This window comes from Coregonus lavaretus, assembly GCF_964263955.1.
Source record: "Coregonus lavaretus genome assembly, chromosome: 10".
Lineage (NCBI taxonomy): Eukaryota > Metazoa > Chordata > Actinopteri > Salmoniformes > Salmonidae > Coregonus > Coregonus lavaretus.
Genome location: NC_139997.1, coordinates 46,959,610 through 46,976,381, shown reverse-complemented (window position 1 = coordinate 46,976,381; position 16,772 = coordinate 46,959,610). Strand labels below are relative to the sequence as shown.

Here is a 16,772-nt window from a genome sequence, read left to right as displayed (position 1 = left end):
AAATACTCATACAAAACCGTAGTTACACATCAATTAAAAACACAACTCCAATTCCTCCTCCACAGTAACAAAACACAACAGCCTCTGAATACCCCATATACTCATAAAAATATCAATATTGTTGACAAGTTTATAATAGGCAAACTCAACCCTTAGTCTCGCTGCCAACATTCCCACCACATCCACAGACCCCTGTCCCCGAATACTGTTCTTTCGGGTCTTCCATATCGCTAATTTTGCTGCCCCTAACACAAAATTAAGCAACACAACTACACCTTTTTGGCTAAGCCTATACTTTGGCCCAAATATATACAGTTGAGAAGAGAAAACCTCTCCCAACGTTGAGAACCAATTTGTGATCAGGTCAATCATCCCGACCAACCTGGGACACTGTAAAAACAGATGTGCCAGAGTTTCAGGCTCAGCACAGAATGGACACAGTAGGATCCAGGTGTACCAGATGCATGTTGGTGGCTATGGCTCCATGTATTATCCTCCATTGGAGGTCAGCTGTCCTCTTATCAATAGGCAGTTTGTATAATGATCGCCAACAGCCTTTTGGGGAGGCACCTGGACCAAGCACACCCGCCCACCTCGTCGATTTTAACCCTTCCAGGGAAGAGGCGTGGGACACCTTTACACATATTCTGTACATGGCCTTCTTTCCCACTTTCTTGAACTCCCCCAGCTCCGGGGTATCAAAGGAAAGCAGCATCCCCACGTCCTCCTCGAATGCCCCCGCCGCAGCACTAACAATCAGTGCAGGGAACACATAATCCAGACCCTCCTTCCACCGATCAGAATTGGAAGTGTCAGTCACATACTGCAGATGAAGTACTGGCAAGGAGTCACAGACCTCAGCGACGACCTTCCTCAGTAGGCGAGACGATCTGATCCCCGCTCTTTCTCCCAGCTCCTCCAACGACCTATTCCTGTTCCGCATCAGATGACCCAGCTTAGTACACCCCACGCCTAACAGGCATGAACGTAGGCTAGCTGAACCCAGAACACGGGACTGGATGGCAGTGTTATGGAAAAGAGGCTCTTCAAAAAGCCACATCCCTGGTGGCGTGCAGGCCTTACGGGACTTGACCAGAACTCTCCAAGCCTGCATAACAGACTCATAAAATGGAGTCAGGCCAGGCAACTCACCCCCCTCCAGCTTTAAGAGGAAAAGGTGCTTGTCTAAGCCCAAACAGCCCGCTCTCCTCATCAATGTGTAGGCTGTGTCAACCCAGCTAGAACCGTCACTGTACAACAGTCCTAGGTTTTTTTTAAAAGCACTAGGTGCATCCATATCCTTGAGGGAAGCGAAACGAGACCTAATCAAGGCACCCTTCACTCTTTCATGCAGAAACGACCTCAATTCATGTTTCTTGTCCTGTAAGTTCATGACTAGTCCGGGGTCATTCTGAGTGAGCAACTTCAATTCAATAGATTTAATGTCCTGTTCAAGGGCCCTGATAGTCTCTTTAACTTCAATTCGAGACAGAGCAGTATACTGTTGACAAAATAATCGTATTTGGGCCTTCCCAACCTCCCACCATTGTCTCAAGGACTCAAAATTCCCTTTTGTAACCCTCCATTTTTCCCAAAACAACAAAAACCTTTCACAAAACATGACATCATGTAACAGCTTAACATTAAAATACCAATAAGATGATGACCTTCGTGGACAGGACAAGTGAATATCAACAGTGACAATATGGTGATCAGAGAAACCAACAGGAATAATGTCACACCTTCCAACCCTACTACAGTATTGCTCAGATACATACAACCTGTCTAACCTTGCTGCACTGACATGACCTTCATTAATTTTTAGCCATGTGTACTGCCTAACTTTTGCATTCCTTACTCTCCACACATCAGAAAGCTCAAACTCAGTTAATAGACCAGACAGACAAATTGCTGACCGCAGGTGAGGTTCTTCAGCGGTGCGATCAACAGTAAAATCCACTGTACAGTTCCAGTCCCCCCCTAAAACCATACACCCCTCTTGGTCACACTGTCTTAAGATTTCCTTTATTTTATCAAAACCAACAATACGCTCTGTACCCTCATTAGGAGCATAAACATAAAAAAAAAACTAAAAAAAACATAACATCCACCTTGACCAATAAAACCCGACCCTTGACAATCTCTGTTGTAGATACCACAGTCACCCCTAAGCCTGAAGAAAACAAGATTGCCACCCCAGCACTGAAATTAGTACCATGACTGAGTATATGCTGCCCCTCCCACCACATACCCCAGTCAACCTCATTTTCCTCATCACTATGTGTCTCCTGTAGGAAAACTACATTAAGCCTTTTCTGTTTTATTACTTCTAATACCCAAGCCCTCTTATTCCTGTCCCTTCCTCCATTAATATTGAGAGAACCTACCCTTAGTACCTCCATATAGAAAAGAAAAAGGAAAAGCAGAAGAAACCACAGAGAAACCAGACAAAGAGCATAGAACACCCTATGAGGCATAATCATCATCATTATTTAAATTTTCTCTTAACCTGACCACGTTTCCCACCACCTTTTGCTGCTGCAACAGCAGTAACATATTTCCTCAAGCGAAACCGCTTCTTCTCACTCAACTGGTCTAACCCCACCGTCTTCTGTAACATCACAGCTGACCTCACAAACTTATCAACATCAAAATAATCTGCCAATTTGACAGATTTCCCAAAAGTCTGATCCAGAAACCCATTTACCTCCTCTAGATCGTAAATTGAGTCCTCACCAGCTGATATCGTATCAAGAGAGATATCCATATCCTTCTCCTGATCCTCCTCAACTGAGGCCACAGACCACTGACTCCCCTCTACTACATCCCTTTCAACACTCCCCACTTGCACCCCATCACCCGTACCTGGCATCTCCTCCACTACCTGGGAGACTAGCCCCACCTGAACCCCATTACTCGTAGTGGGCATCTCCTCCACTACCTGGGAGACTAGCCCCACCTGGACCCCATTACTCGTAGTGGGCATCTCCTCCACTACCTGGGAACCTAGCTCCACATGAACCCCCCCCTGTACCCCAGCACTCATAGTGGGCATCTCCTCCACTACCTGGGAGATTAGCTCCACATGAACCCTCTCCTGTAACCCATTACTTGTAGTGGGCATCTCCTCCACTACCTGGGAGATTAGCTCCACATGTACCCCCTCCTGTACCACAGCACTCGTACTGGGCACCTCCTCACCAGTCTGAGGAAATGGCCCTTCAGATCCATCCTTACCTTCTACAACAATTTTTTTCTGCTGCATAACATTTCCCTCTGGTACAAGTTGCACCTCTGTGCCCTCAACACGGACAACTTTTTCCTCAGCAACAGATGCGTGTGGCTGCTCTACCACTGTCAGCCCACCTCTTCCTACATCAGTGGGCCCAGGCGTTACGAGGACCACCTGCGCCCCTCCCTCTGCCTTCTCCCTTTTCGGGCAAGCATGTCGCTTATGACCAACATCCCCACACTCAAAACACCGTTGACTACCCGTACTAGCATAAGCCATATACAGTCTATTGTCATACTTGACTTTAAACGATAACTCCAAAGTCTGCTCCGGTGAGTCCAAAAACATAAACACCTGTCGCCGAAACGACATAACCTGTTTCAACGCCGGGTGTTTGCAACCCAATGGGACAACCTTAATTGAACTTGCAAACTTCCCAAAGCGCAATAACTCGCGCTCCAATAGCTCATTTGGAATGAACGGCGGTACATTTGAAATCGTTACCCTTGTTGACGGAGAAAAAAGCGGCGTAACTTGAATAAACATTCCTTTAAGAAGTACGCCATGCTCAACCATACGATCAACAAGGCGCTCTTCTTTAAGAAATACCACCACCGCTTTATTCATCCGTGACGCATAAGCAACATTCTCATATCCTACCTTCTCTCCTACGGCGACCAGAACCTCCTCCACCGTGACAGTAGCTTCAGTAACACACCTAAAGCCGTGCCGAAGTGACAGGGACGGCGTCCCCATTCGGGCCGCCATCCCCACCAAAATCAGGGTAATTTCGACACGAAAAACAATATACTTAATTCTACCACAACAAGAAAATAGAAATAATAACCTTAATCATGCATAGAAGAAAAAAGGATATCACCAAGAAAAGGAAAACCCAGGATATCTAACTCTACACAACACTCGCACTTAGCACTCACTCAAACAATTCCCAGCATGCACCAAACACTCCCAGCATGCAGAGAGAGAGAGAGAGAGAGAGAGAGAGAGAGAGAGAGAGAGAGATTTCACACTTGGTCCCTTTCAGCCAATTTTTATGAACTCAGTGCGGTTCGCTTAATTTTTGAGGACTCGGTCCACAAAATGGGTGAAATTATAATTTTCTACTCCAAAGAGAACTGAGATCGATTCTTTTTTGAAGAGGACTATTTGTGAAAACACCCTGAGAGAGAGAGAGAGAGAGAGAGAGAGAGAGAGAGAGAGAGAGAGAGAGAGAGAGAGAGAGAGAGAGAGAGAGAGAGAGAGAGAGAGAGAGAGAGAGAGAGAGTAGTTCCAAGGGGTGCATGTTTTGGTTGATGATGATGAGTTGATTATTTGAATTATTTGAATGATGATGATGAGTTGATTATTTGAATCAGCTGTGTAGTGCTAGGGCAAAAACCAAAAGGACTGTGTTTGGGAAACGCTGCTACAGTTGAAGTTGGAAGTTTACATCCACTTAGGTTCGAGTCATTAAAACTCGTTTTTCAACCACTCACTCTTGTTAACAAACTATAGTTTTGGCAAGTCGGTTAGGACATCTACTTTGTGCATGACACAAGTAATTTTCCCAACAATTGTTTACAGACAGATTATTTCACTTATAATTCACTGTATCACAATTCCAGTGGGTCAGAAGTTTACATACACTAAGTTGACTAAACAGCTTGGAAAATTCCAGAAAATTATGTCATGGCTTTAGAAGCTTCTGATAGGCTAATTAACATCATTTGAGTCAATTGGAGGTGTACCTGTGGATGTATCTCAATGCCTACCTTCAAACTCAGTGCCTCTTTGCTTGACATCATGGGAAAATCTAAAGAAATCAGCCAAGACCTCAGAAAAACAGTTGTAGACCTCCACATGTCTGGTTCATCATTGGGAGCAATTTCCAAACGCCTGAAGGTACCACGTTCATCTGTACAAACAATAGTAAGCAAGTATAAACACCATGGGACCACGCAGCCGTCATACCGCTCAGGAAGGAGACGCATTCTGTCTCCTAGAGATGAAAGTGTTTTGGTGCGAAAAGTGCAAATCAATCCCAGAACAACAGCAAAGGACCTTGTGAAGATGCTGGAGGAAACAGGTACAAAAGTATCTATATCCACAGTAAAACGAGTCCTATATCGACATAACCTGAAAGGCCGCTCAGCAAGGAAGAAGCCACTGCTCCAAAACCGCCATAAAAAAGCCAGACTACGGTTTGCAACTGCACATGGGGACAAAGATCGTACTTTTTGGAGAAATGTCCTCTGGTCTGATGAAACAAAAATTGAACTGTTTGGCCATAATGACCATCGTTATGCTTGGAGGAAAAAGAGGGTCGCTTGCAAGCCGAAGAACACCATCCCAACACCATCCCAACCGTGAAGCATGGGGTGGCAGCATCATGCTGTGGGGGACTGGTGCACTTCACAAAATAGATGGCATCATGAGGAAGGAAAATTATGTGGATATATTGAAGCAACATCTCAAGACATCAGTCAGGAAGTTAATGCTTGGACGCAAATGGGTCTTCCAAATGGACAATGACCCCAAGCATACTTACAAAGTTGTGGCAAAATGGCTTAAGGACAACAAAGTCAAGGTATTGGAGTGGCCATCACAAAGCCCTGACCTCAATTCTATAGAAAATGTGTGGGCAGAACTGAAAAAGCGTGTGTGAGCAAGGAGGCCTACAAACCTGGCTGAGTTACACCATTTCTGTCAGGAGGAATGGGCCAAAATTCACCCAACTTATTGTGGGAAGCTTGTGGAAGGCTACTTGAAATGTTTGACCCAAGTTAAACAATGTAAAGGCAATGCTACCAAATACTAATTGAGTGTATGTAAACTTCTGACCCACTGGGAATGTGATGAAAGAAATAAAAGCTGAAAGAAATAATTCTCTCTACTATTATTCTGACATTTCACATTCTTAAAATAAAGTGGTGATCTTAACTGACCTAAGACAGGGAATTTTGAAAAACTGAGTTTAAATGTATTTGGCTAAGGTGCATGTAAACTTCCGACTTCTACTGTATGTGGCTGCTATGAAATTGAACTGTGTTTGCGTGTGATCAGGGGTGTAGTCATTCCGCCAATTCTGTTGAAAGAAAAGTTTCTTACTAGGATCTTTACTAGGATTAAATGTCAGGAATTGTGAAAAACTGAGTTTAAATGTATTTGGCTAAGGTGTATGTTAACTTTCTACTTCAACTGTAAATGCAGTTAATATGCTAGCTGTGTACTGAGAAACGACAGTATACAAGCTTCAAATACTTTTGTAATAAAAATACATCAGTGCCATATCTAAGACATCAGTGCCATATCAAAGAAATCAGTGCCATATCAAAGACATCAGTGCCATATCAAAGACATAAGTTCCATATCAAAGACATCAGAACCATATCAAAGACATCAGTGCCATATCAAAGACATCAGTGCCATATCAAAGACATAAGTTCCATATCAAAGACATCATAACCATATCAAAGACATCAGTGCCATATCAAAGACATCAGTGCCATATCAAAGACATCAGTGCCATATCAAATACATCAGTGCCATATCAAAGACATCAGTTCCATATCAAAGACATCAGAACCATATCAAAGACATCAGTGCCATATCATGTGAGGGATATTTGTATTTGTATTTATTATGGATCCCCATTAGCTGCTGCCAAGGCAGCAGCTACTCTTCCTGGGGTCAAGCAAAATTAAGGCAGTTCATAACATTTTAAAAACATTACAATACATTCACAAATTTCACAACACACTGTGTGCCCTCAGGCCCCTACTCCACCACTACCACATATCTACAGTACAAAAATCCATGTGTACATGTGTGTATAGTGCATATGTTATCGTGTGTGTGTGTATTCATGTGTCTGCGCCTATGTTTGTGTTGCTTCACTGTCCCCGCTGTTCCATAAGGTGTTTTTTTATCTGTTTTTTAAATCTAATTTTACTACTTGCATCAGTTACTTGATGTGTAATAGAGTTCCATGTAGTCATGGCTCTATGTAGTACTGTGCGCCTCCCATAGTCTAATATGTTACATCATGTTTATTTATGGTTTGTCTTTCTCCAGATCTCAGGAAGACGTTTGACCAGGAGCCTCTGGGAAAGGAAGTGTCTCTAGAACAGGAAGTGCTTCTTCAGTGCCGTCCTCCAGAAGGAATCCCTGCTGCTGAGGTAAGGGTCAAAGGTTATGGCTCAAAGCTACAGTGACTCTCTGGTATTTGGTCGTCCAATGAATGAACATAAATAGTCAAGTAAAGTAGGTAACCTTAGCTGGTTAACAAGCACTTACCCTGAAAGTCAGCCTGAAAATGCAGAACTTTGTTGTGTCGTTGGAGCTACTGTAAGCAGCGGAGCCTAAAGCTTTAGCCCCATAATGTCAGATACACTGGGACCCCCTGTCTCTACTCCTCCTTAACAGATGGCAACTCCAACCCCTCCTCACTCCTGATCCTAACAAATAGAGCTGGCTCTGCCGCAACAACATGACAAAGCAATAAGATGTACAGCTCTTACAACAACAAAATGCTTTCCAGCCTCATTGTGTGCCTTTTTTTACCCACCGATAAAGTCCTGCAGGGAAGATTAGCCAAATGAATTGGCCTGATCTGAGGAGAGGTTTAGTAGCAGAGCTGCAGAGACTGTTAGAGCTAGCTTCCATTGTTTCTATTGTGTTATGGCTCCCACCATCATCCACATTCCTGGAAGCTTATTTGAATAAAAAAATGTATTAATAGTGATTGTTAGAATCTTAAGAGGGTGTATCTTTTAAGTGGCCTGGTAGATTTAATATTTAAGTTGTATTGTATCTGCTTTAAGATGGTATTGTATCTGGCTCAGGTATGCCGACCAATCAGGATGCCTTACTGAACTACATTAGGCAATGCCAATAACTAGAAGTAGAAGTTATATCCTATATCAAACTCTCTTTATGTCAGAATAGAACACCGTTTTTTCAGTAGCTTTTCTCAGTCATTCTATTATAATATTACTGAGTTGTTTCACACATTCTAATGCACAGAAAAGCACTGCTCTTTCAGCTGCTGCCTCACTGGGCTTTTCAAGGCCATGTTTGGGTATTTCCTGAAGGCTGGCCAGTCATCACAATGTGGGTACGGGAGGGGCAACGTGTAGTTATCTGCAATAAGAGCAGGGCTCCTAAACTGGGCCACTGTGTATTATCCTCCCTCTGCCAAGTAGCACCCCTCCCTACCCCACATCCTCCCTATTCTACAACCTGACAATGTTGTGGTGAATTCTAAGGCCTGAGTCATTGATTACAGGGACAGAGAGAGAAAGAGGGAAGATGAAAGGAGGAGAGGGACAGGGAGAGAAGGAGAGACAGGGAAATAGAAATAGGGGGAGAGGGTTAGTGTGTGAGAGAATTAGTGTGCTTTGGAGTGAGTTTTTCACAGGTCTGAACTCTGAAAAGGCCTGCGACTGAACCGGAAAAGCTGAGTTAAGTGAGTGGAACTGCCTTGCCTTTATCTCCGATGAGAAATGCTGACAGACTAAATGGAGTAAGTTTGGGCCAAACTCTCTCGAAAACTCTCTTTCTAACTTCCTCAAATAGGCCTTTTCTATTGGTGATTCCAACAGTTTGTGTCAGAGCGATGCCAATCAAGCTTCTCTCTGATTGGCTCAGTGGGATAATTATGACTCAACAGGAGCACAATTGTGATGACACACCTGTGCTCATCAAGGCCTTACTGTTACTCTAGCAACACAGCTGTGCACTGACGGGGCAGAGAGAATCACTGTCATCACTTTCATCATCAACCAAGGATAATGAAGTCTGAATGGAATGACAGATTGTAGTTTGGAATGAAAAGGGATGGGAGGGGGTACTGTATTGAAGTGAAGCCTAGGCCGACCGCCACCGCTTGTGGAGAGAGGCAGGCATCCAACACCATTAATTACTCACACACACTTACCTCACTTGAAAAATAAAGACACCAGTCTATTACCCATATTTTTCTTCTTTTCTGAAGTAAAACACAGCTGTTGAAGAAGAGAAAAAAGACCCCAACTGATCCTGAGAACCTTTTTTCTCTCTCTGTCTGGCAGGCATTTTCTCACACAAATGCTTCAGGAACCCGGCTAGGAAAAAACAGATGGGCCCAAGTCTGTGGTTGCATATGCATCTGCAGAAATATGTAGCAGAGTCACTGCAGAGGATAGATCTGTCATATTCCAGCCACAGGGAGACAGAGCGGGAGGGAGAGGGAGAAGAGCTGTCGAGGGTTGTTGGGTTTGGATCCAGTGGGTTGTCAGTTCTCTCTGTGGCTCTTTTACTGGATGGCTATGACCAGGCCATGCCAGGCCAGAGAGGGTGAGGCAGGCAGGAAGGCACTGGCATGGTAGAGAGACATGTCAATGTGCCAATTCTGCCCATGTCTTACAGCACTATGCTAAATCATTTAGATGGATTCTCATGGACTCAGCTGTCTTTTCCAGGTGTAGTGCTACGCAATGATCCACATCACACATTCTAATAAAACAAAAGATAATACTGTACTCACACACACACGCACATGCACAGTTTGACCTGGTATGGACCTTGGATCCTGGGAGCAGCTTTTGTATTTTCTCTGGTTCTTTATTACTGTAGGAAGGTCATTGTATCTTGCTGGATTGAACATCGCCTCTGACGACGCAATTGCTGGTGGTCAGTTTGTATCATCAATGTATCTGCGGAAGAGTAGAAAAGTAGCTGTGGCTTTCGCAGCAGCTAATGGGGATCCTAATAAAATACCAAATGTATGTCAAAATCGCAATAGTATTACTACAGAATTATGAATGTTTTCTGAGGACAACAATAGCTAGGTTTCCATCCAACTGGCGACAGATTTTCATGTGAATATTCTAAGTCTACTTAAAGAAAAGATGCCAATTTTCCCACCAGTGGTGTGTTTCCACCAAACAGACTTGTTTGGAAAAATCAGTGCGTGATGACGTAGTGCACACAAAATGTATTTTTTCGCTGACATTTTCATGTACTGAATAAAAATCTAAAGTTCAATGTGTTTCCATCTCATTTTCAACTCTACCGATAGTTTTGCGTTGAATAGCAAATGTGGTCTTGGCACGTGCGCTCTGGCCAACAGCTCAAAGGTACAGTGCGGGTAGGCTGTGCGGGTAGGCTAGTCTACATGATGAGATTATTATGGATAAGAGTAAGAATATTTTATTTGTCAAACGACAGTCAAGCATTGATCATCACCAGAATAAGACCCTCAATATTTATTGGAAAGGAGCATCATGCAGTGGAGGATCCTCAGAGGAGGAAGGGGAGGACCATCCTCCTCAGTGAATTTCATAAAAATAAAGTGAAACATTAAAGAAGTTATCCTTTTTAGATAAACTATACTAAATATATTCACGTCACCAAATAATTTATTAAAACACACTGTTTTGCAATGAAGGTCTACAGTAGCTTCAACAGCAGGGGTAGGGTAGCCCCATGGTGTAGCTGGAGGACAGCTAGTTTCCGTCCTCCTCTGGGTACATTGTCTTCAATACAAAACCTAGGAGGCTCATGGTTCTCACCCACTTCCATAGACTTACACAGTAATTATGACAGCTTCCGGAGGACATCCTCCAACCGATCAGAGCTCTTGCAGCATGAACTGACTTGTTGTCCCCCCAATCAATTAATCTAGTACTGAAAGCATAAGCTACAGCTAGCTAGTACTGCAGTGCATAAAATGTATTGAGTAGTTGACTCAAAGAGAAAGACAATAGTTGAACAGTTTTGATCAAATTCATTGATTTAAAAATGAAGGAGAAGCAAGAGAGAGCGAGAGAGAGAGAGAGAGAGAGAGAGAGATATTTCGTTGTATTTTTTATTCATTTTCTCTTAGCTACCCAATGCAGCTAGATAGTTTAGCCTACTCAAACACCCGGCTCAATCAGAGAGGAACGCCATGTTAGCTAGCTGGCTACGGCTATCCAAACTTGGAATTCTTCCAAGTCAAGGTAAGCTTTTGGTTTTATTAATTTATTGCCACCGGGGCGTGCTAAACTGTAACTGCTAAACTGCTTGCTGTCTACACTGTACTGCATGATTGTAGTGGGTTTGCTTACACATTAGTTCTAGTAGCTACGACGATGTAGGCAGGTTGTGTGTAGCGGTTAGCGGTTATGAAATGAAGGTTTGGCTTGGAAAGGTTTTTTCACCTGGTCACAGACAGCTGATGTGTTGTGCACTGAAGTCCACAAGCGAAGGGAAAAGGTGAGAGGAGGCGAGCACATAGATGCGAGAAGGAATTCTACAACAAGCAATTTTCTCATGCTGTTTGTACAGTTGAAGTCGGAAGTTTACATACACTTAGGTTGGAGTCATTCAAACTAGTTTTTCAACCACTCCACAAGTTTCTTGTTAACAAACTATGGTTTTGGGAAGTCAGTTAGGACATCTACTATGTGCATGACACAAGTAATTTTTCCAACAATTGTTTACAGACAGATTATTTCACTTATAATTCACTGTATCACAATTCCAGTGGGTCAGAAGTTTCCATACACTAAGTTGACTGTGCCTTTAAACAGCTTGGAAAATTCAAGAAAATGATGTCATGGCTTTAGAAGCTTGTGATAGGCTAATTGACATTGTCCTCTGGTCTGATGAAACAAAAATAGAACTGTTTGGCCATAATGACCATCGTTATGTTTGGAGGAAAAAGTGGGCGCTTGCAAGCTGAAGAACACCATCCCAACCGTGAAGCGCGGGGGTGGCAGCATCATGCTGTGGGGGTACTTTGCTGCAGGAGGGACTGGTGCACTTCACAAAATAGATGGCATCATGAGGAAGGAAAATTATGTGGATATATTGAAGCAACATCTCAAGACATCAGTCAGGAAGTTAAAGCTTGGTCGCAAATGGGTCTTCCAAATGGACAATGCATACTTCCAAAGTTGTGGCAAAATGGCTTAAGGACAACAAAGTCAAGGTATTGGAGTGGCCATCACAAAGCTATGACCTCAATTCTATAGAACATTTGTGGGCAGAACTGAAAAAGCGTGTGCGAGCAAGGAGGCCTACAAACCTGACTCAGTTACACCAGCTCTGTCAGGAGGAATGGGCCAAAATTCACCCAACTTATTGTGGGAAGCTTGTGGAAGGCTACCCGAAACGTTTGACCCAAGTTAAACAATGTAAAGGCAATGCTACCAAATACTAATTGAGTGTATGTAAACTGGGAATGTGATGAAATAAATAAAAGCTGAAATAAATAATTCTCTCTACTATTATTCTGACATTTCACATTCTTAAAATAAAGTGGTGATCCTAACTGACCTAAGACAGGGAATTTAGAAAAACTGAGTTTAAATGAAACTGAGTTTAAATGTATTTGGCTAAGGTGCATGTAAACTTCCGACTTCTACTGTATGTGGCTGCTATGAAATTGAACTGTGTTTGCGTGTGATCAGGGGTGTAGTCATTCCGCCAATTCTGTTGAAAGAAAAGTTTCTTAAACGCAACGAAACGGGAATAAACATACCTGAATTTGTCCAATAGAAACTCTCGTTTGCAGCTGTTGGACTAATGATTACTCCCTAGATCAGCTAGATGCAGGCAAGAGTGTGCAAGGCGGTATTGAATGTGTCACTGTAGGTCCCCTGTAGCTCAGTTGGTAGAGCATGGCCCTTGCAACGCCAGAGTTGTGGGTTCGTTTCCCACGGGGGGCCAGTATGAAAAATGTATGCACTCACTAACTGTAAGTCGCTCTGGATAAGAGCGTCTGCTAAATGACTAAAATGTAAAATGTCACTGTCTGTCACCTTGACTACTAAAATGTTTCTCTTGAGCCTGTGCACCTACGTTGTAAACTTTCATTCATAGGCCAGATTGTAGCAACCTCATGATGGGTATAGGGACAATTTGAGAATCATGTAAGCCTAAACCTATCGATGTTACATTGAGCTTGGTATGAATAACAGTTATCCAATATGCTGTAATAGAAATAAGGCAATGCTCATAAAAAATAATGTCACCGACCACCACTGGCATCAATATCACCTTGCACTTTCACCATCATTATGTTGTCATTTAACAGACGCTCTTATCCAGGGTGACTTACAGTTAGTGAATGCATACGTTAAAAAAAAAATTATACTGGCCCCCCGTGGGAAACAAACCCACATCCCTGCCGGCCATACCCTCCCCTACCTTGGACGACCAATTGTGCGCTGCCCATGGGTCTCCTGGTTGCGGCCGGCTGCGACAGAGCCTGGAATCGAACCAGGATCTCTAGTGGCACAGCTAGCACTGCGATGCAGTGCCTTAGACCACTGCGCCACTCGGGAGTCAAACTTATTTCATCTGTAGCCAAATGAACTGCATGGTTTCCTGAGTCATAGTGAGAGGACCACACGATATGATGGTTATTATATCAATATTTGCGCATAAGGCATTTCCACTACCATTTCTCGCATAATTAATTTTACAGACACAAAAAGATCCCACCATGTCGAACCAATAAATTATCTGTCGGCATTTATAAAATTGTACCGAAACGACCTGTTTCCATCACAGGTGTCGTGATTCTTTTTTTAACGGTATGACTTTACTCGCATAAAAACTGTGGATGGAAACGTGGTTAATTTCTATCTCCCACTGGTGCTGTTTTAAAGGGGATTATCAACATTTAATCCATAATGACATCCATGCACCACACCCGCCACAATAATGGGACATGATCGTAATTGCAGATATGATCGTCAGAGATTACATACTTCTACAGTTGACCTTTTACAATATTTATCTGCTTCCATGTCTTTCTCGTCTGTCCTTTTCCAATCATTGAATTTATGTAATATTGAGGCAGGTAATCCTGAAAAGTTGATCAAGGTTTATACATGTAGTGTGATAACACAAAATACTGGTATATGGCTGTTTTTAAAAGCACCAATTTTTGTGTGCTTTGGAGGTTTAAAACCTGCCCTGACATCAGCGATGCGTTGATGCTGACCCGCAGTAGTCAATATAATCTGCATTGATTCAAACCCAGCGAGCAAAACTGGTTGTTACGATACCTCTATAACAAGAAAACAATGTTTTAAACCAGAACATGACATCATTATGACGTCTCAAGCCAAACTCGATCCACTCTGTTGATACAGCATACCTTCTTGTTGTGAAAAAGAAACAGAAACCTACCCAGTACACAGACACAGGGTAGGTATGTGTTCCTCCAGGGGATGTGTTGAGACAGAGGAGGAATCATGCCTTCACGCCTAACAGACCCTTCACACGTCTAGCCCCGATGCTACACATTAATCTCTGATGTAATGATAGATAGTGGCACAAACACACAGTTTGACACACACATGAACACACACACATACATACACACACAAAGAAAACAAGCGGCAGCAGACATTTATTTTGGCTCCCCTCACCAACATTACCAATGGAGCTTTGGTCTGATAGGACTGAAATACTGGTATTGAGGTTTCTGAAATAGCACAGCAATTGAGTAATTTAAATAAGTCTTACTGTATGCTCTGAATACATTAGACGCAAACCAGGCACCTCTAAAAGTAATTGTTACATATGTTTCCATCCCCATACAGTGGCTTGCGAAAGTATTCACCCCCCTTGACATTTTTCCTATTTTGTTGCCTTACAACCTGGAATTAAAATGGATTTTTGGGGGGTTTGTATCATTTGATTTACACAACATGCCTACCACTTGTCATGATCGTTAGACGGAGTAGACCAATGCGCAGCGTTGAAAGCAAACATACTTTATTAATCGAAATAACACGAACAGCAAAACAAAACAACAAACGATACGTGACATCCAAAGGACAAACCTAACTAGGAACAAACCAACTGGAAACAAGATCCCACAACTATTGTGGGAAAACAGCCTCTATAAATATGGCTCCCAATCAGAGACAACCAGCAACATCTGACATCGTTGCCTCTGATTGGAAACCACTCTGGCCAACACAGAAATACAAAACATAGAATATACACACCCTGGCTCAACATATAGAGTCCCCAGAGCCAGGGTGTGACAGTACCCCCCCCTAAAGGCGCGGACTGCGACCGCGCCTAAACATCAACAACCCAGGGGAGGGCTGGGTGGGCATTCCTCCTCGGAGGCGGTTCCGGCTCCGGGCTAGACCACCACCCTTCAACCGTCCCCCCGTGGCGCCCCTGGTCCGGTCTGGCCCCGCTGACCGGAGCTGGACTGGACATCGTAGAAGCGGATTGCTTCAGCTCCGGTGTGGAGCAGCTGACCGGTACCTGACCAGGCACCGGTGACCCAGGCACGGGTTGTGCCGGACTGACGACGCACACCCCTGGCCTGGTGCGTGGAGCAGGGACGAGCCGGACCGGGCTGACGATGCGCACCCCTGGCTTGGTGCGTGGAGCAGCTACGGGCCGGACCGGGCTGACGATGCGCACCCCTGGCTTGGTGCGTGGAGCCGGAACGGGCCGTACCGGGCTGACGATGCGCACCCCTGGCTTGGTGCGTGGAGCAGGAACGGGCCGGACCGGGCTGCCGATGCGCACCCCTGGCTTGGTGCGTGGAACAGGAACGGGCCGGACCGGGCTGACGATGCGCACCCCTGGCTTGGTGCGTGGAGCAGCAACGGGCCGTACCGGACTGACGATACGCACCCCTGGCTTGGTGCGTGGAGCAGGAACGGGCCGGACCGGGCTGACGACTCGCACCCCTGACTTGGTGCGTGGAGCAGGAACGGGCCTTACCGGGCTGACGACTCGCACCCCTGGCTTGGTGCGAGTGGCAGGAACAGGCCGGGCCGGGCTGGCGACGCGCACCGTAGGCTTGGTGCGAGGAGCAGGAACAGGCCGGGCCGGGCTGGCGACGCACACCGTAGGCTTGGTGCGAGTGGCAGGAACAGGCCGGGCCGGGCTGGCGACGCACACCGTAGGCTTGGTGCGAGGAGCAGGAACAGGCCGGGCCGGGCTGGCGACGCGCACCGTAGGCTTGGTGCGAGTGGCAGGAACAGGCCGGGCCGGGCTGGCGACGCGCACCGTAGGCTTGGTGCGAGTGGCAGGAACAGGCCGGGCCGGGCTGGCGACGCACACCGTAGGCTTGGTGCGAAGGGCAGGAACAGGCCGGGCCGGGCTGGTGACGCACACCGTAGGCTTGGTGCGAGGAGCAGGAACCGGCCGGGCCGGGCTGGCGACGCGCACCGTAGGCTTGGTGCGAGTGGCAGGAACAGGCCGGACCGGGCTGGCGACGCGCACCGTAGGCTTGGTGCGAGGAGCAGGAACAGGCCGGGCCGGGCTGGCGACGCACACCGTAGGCTTGGTGCGAAGGGCAGGAACAGGCCGGGCCGGGCTGGCGACGCACACCGTAGGCTAGGTGCGAGGAGCAGGAACCGGCCGGGCCGGGCTGACGACTCGCACCGTAGGCTTGGTGCGAGGGGCAGGAACAGGCCGGGCCGGGCTGGCGACGCACACCGTAGGCTCGGTGCGAGGAGCAGGAACAGGCCGGACCGGGCTGACGACTCGCACCCCTGGCTTGGTGCGTGGAGCAGGAACAGGCCTT

At 45.5% G+C, this 16,772-nt stretch overlaps 1 protein-coding gene across 1 annotated transcript in view; it reads left to right on the top strand.

Annotated features, from left to right (window-relative positions):
• LOC311136368 (netrin receptor UNC5C-like) overlaps positions 1-16,772 on the top strand; it is a gene marked incomplete at both ends in the record, with an annotated part of 222,813 nt that overhangs the window by 135,566 nt on the left and 70,475 nt on the right. The window contains one exon of the mRNA XM_084170472.1: positions 7,307-7,410. Within this exon, the coding sequence (XP_084026598.1) occupies positions 7,307-7,410 (104 nt within the window). The remainder of the gene's footprint in view (positions 1-7,306; positions 7,411-16,772) is intronic.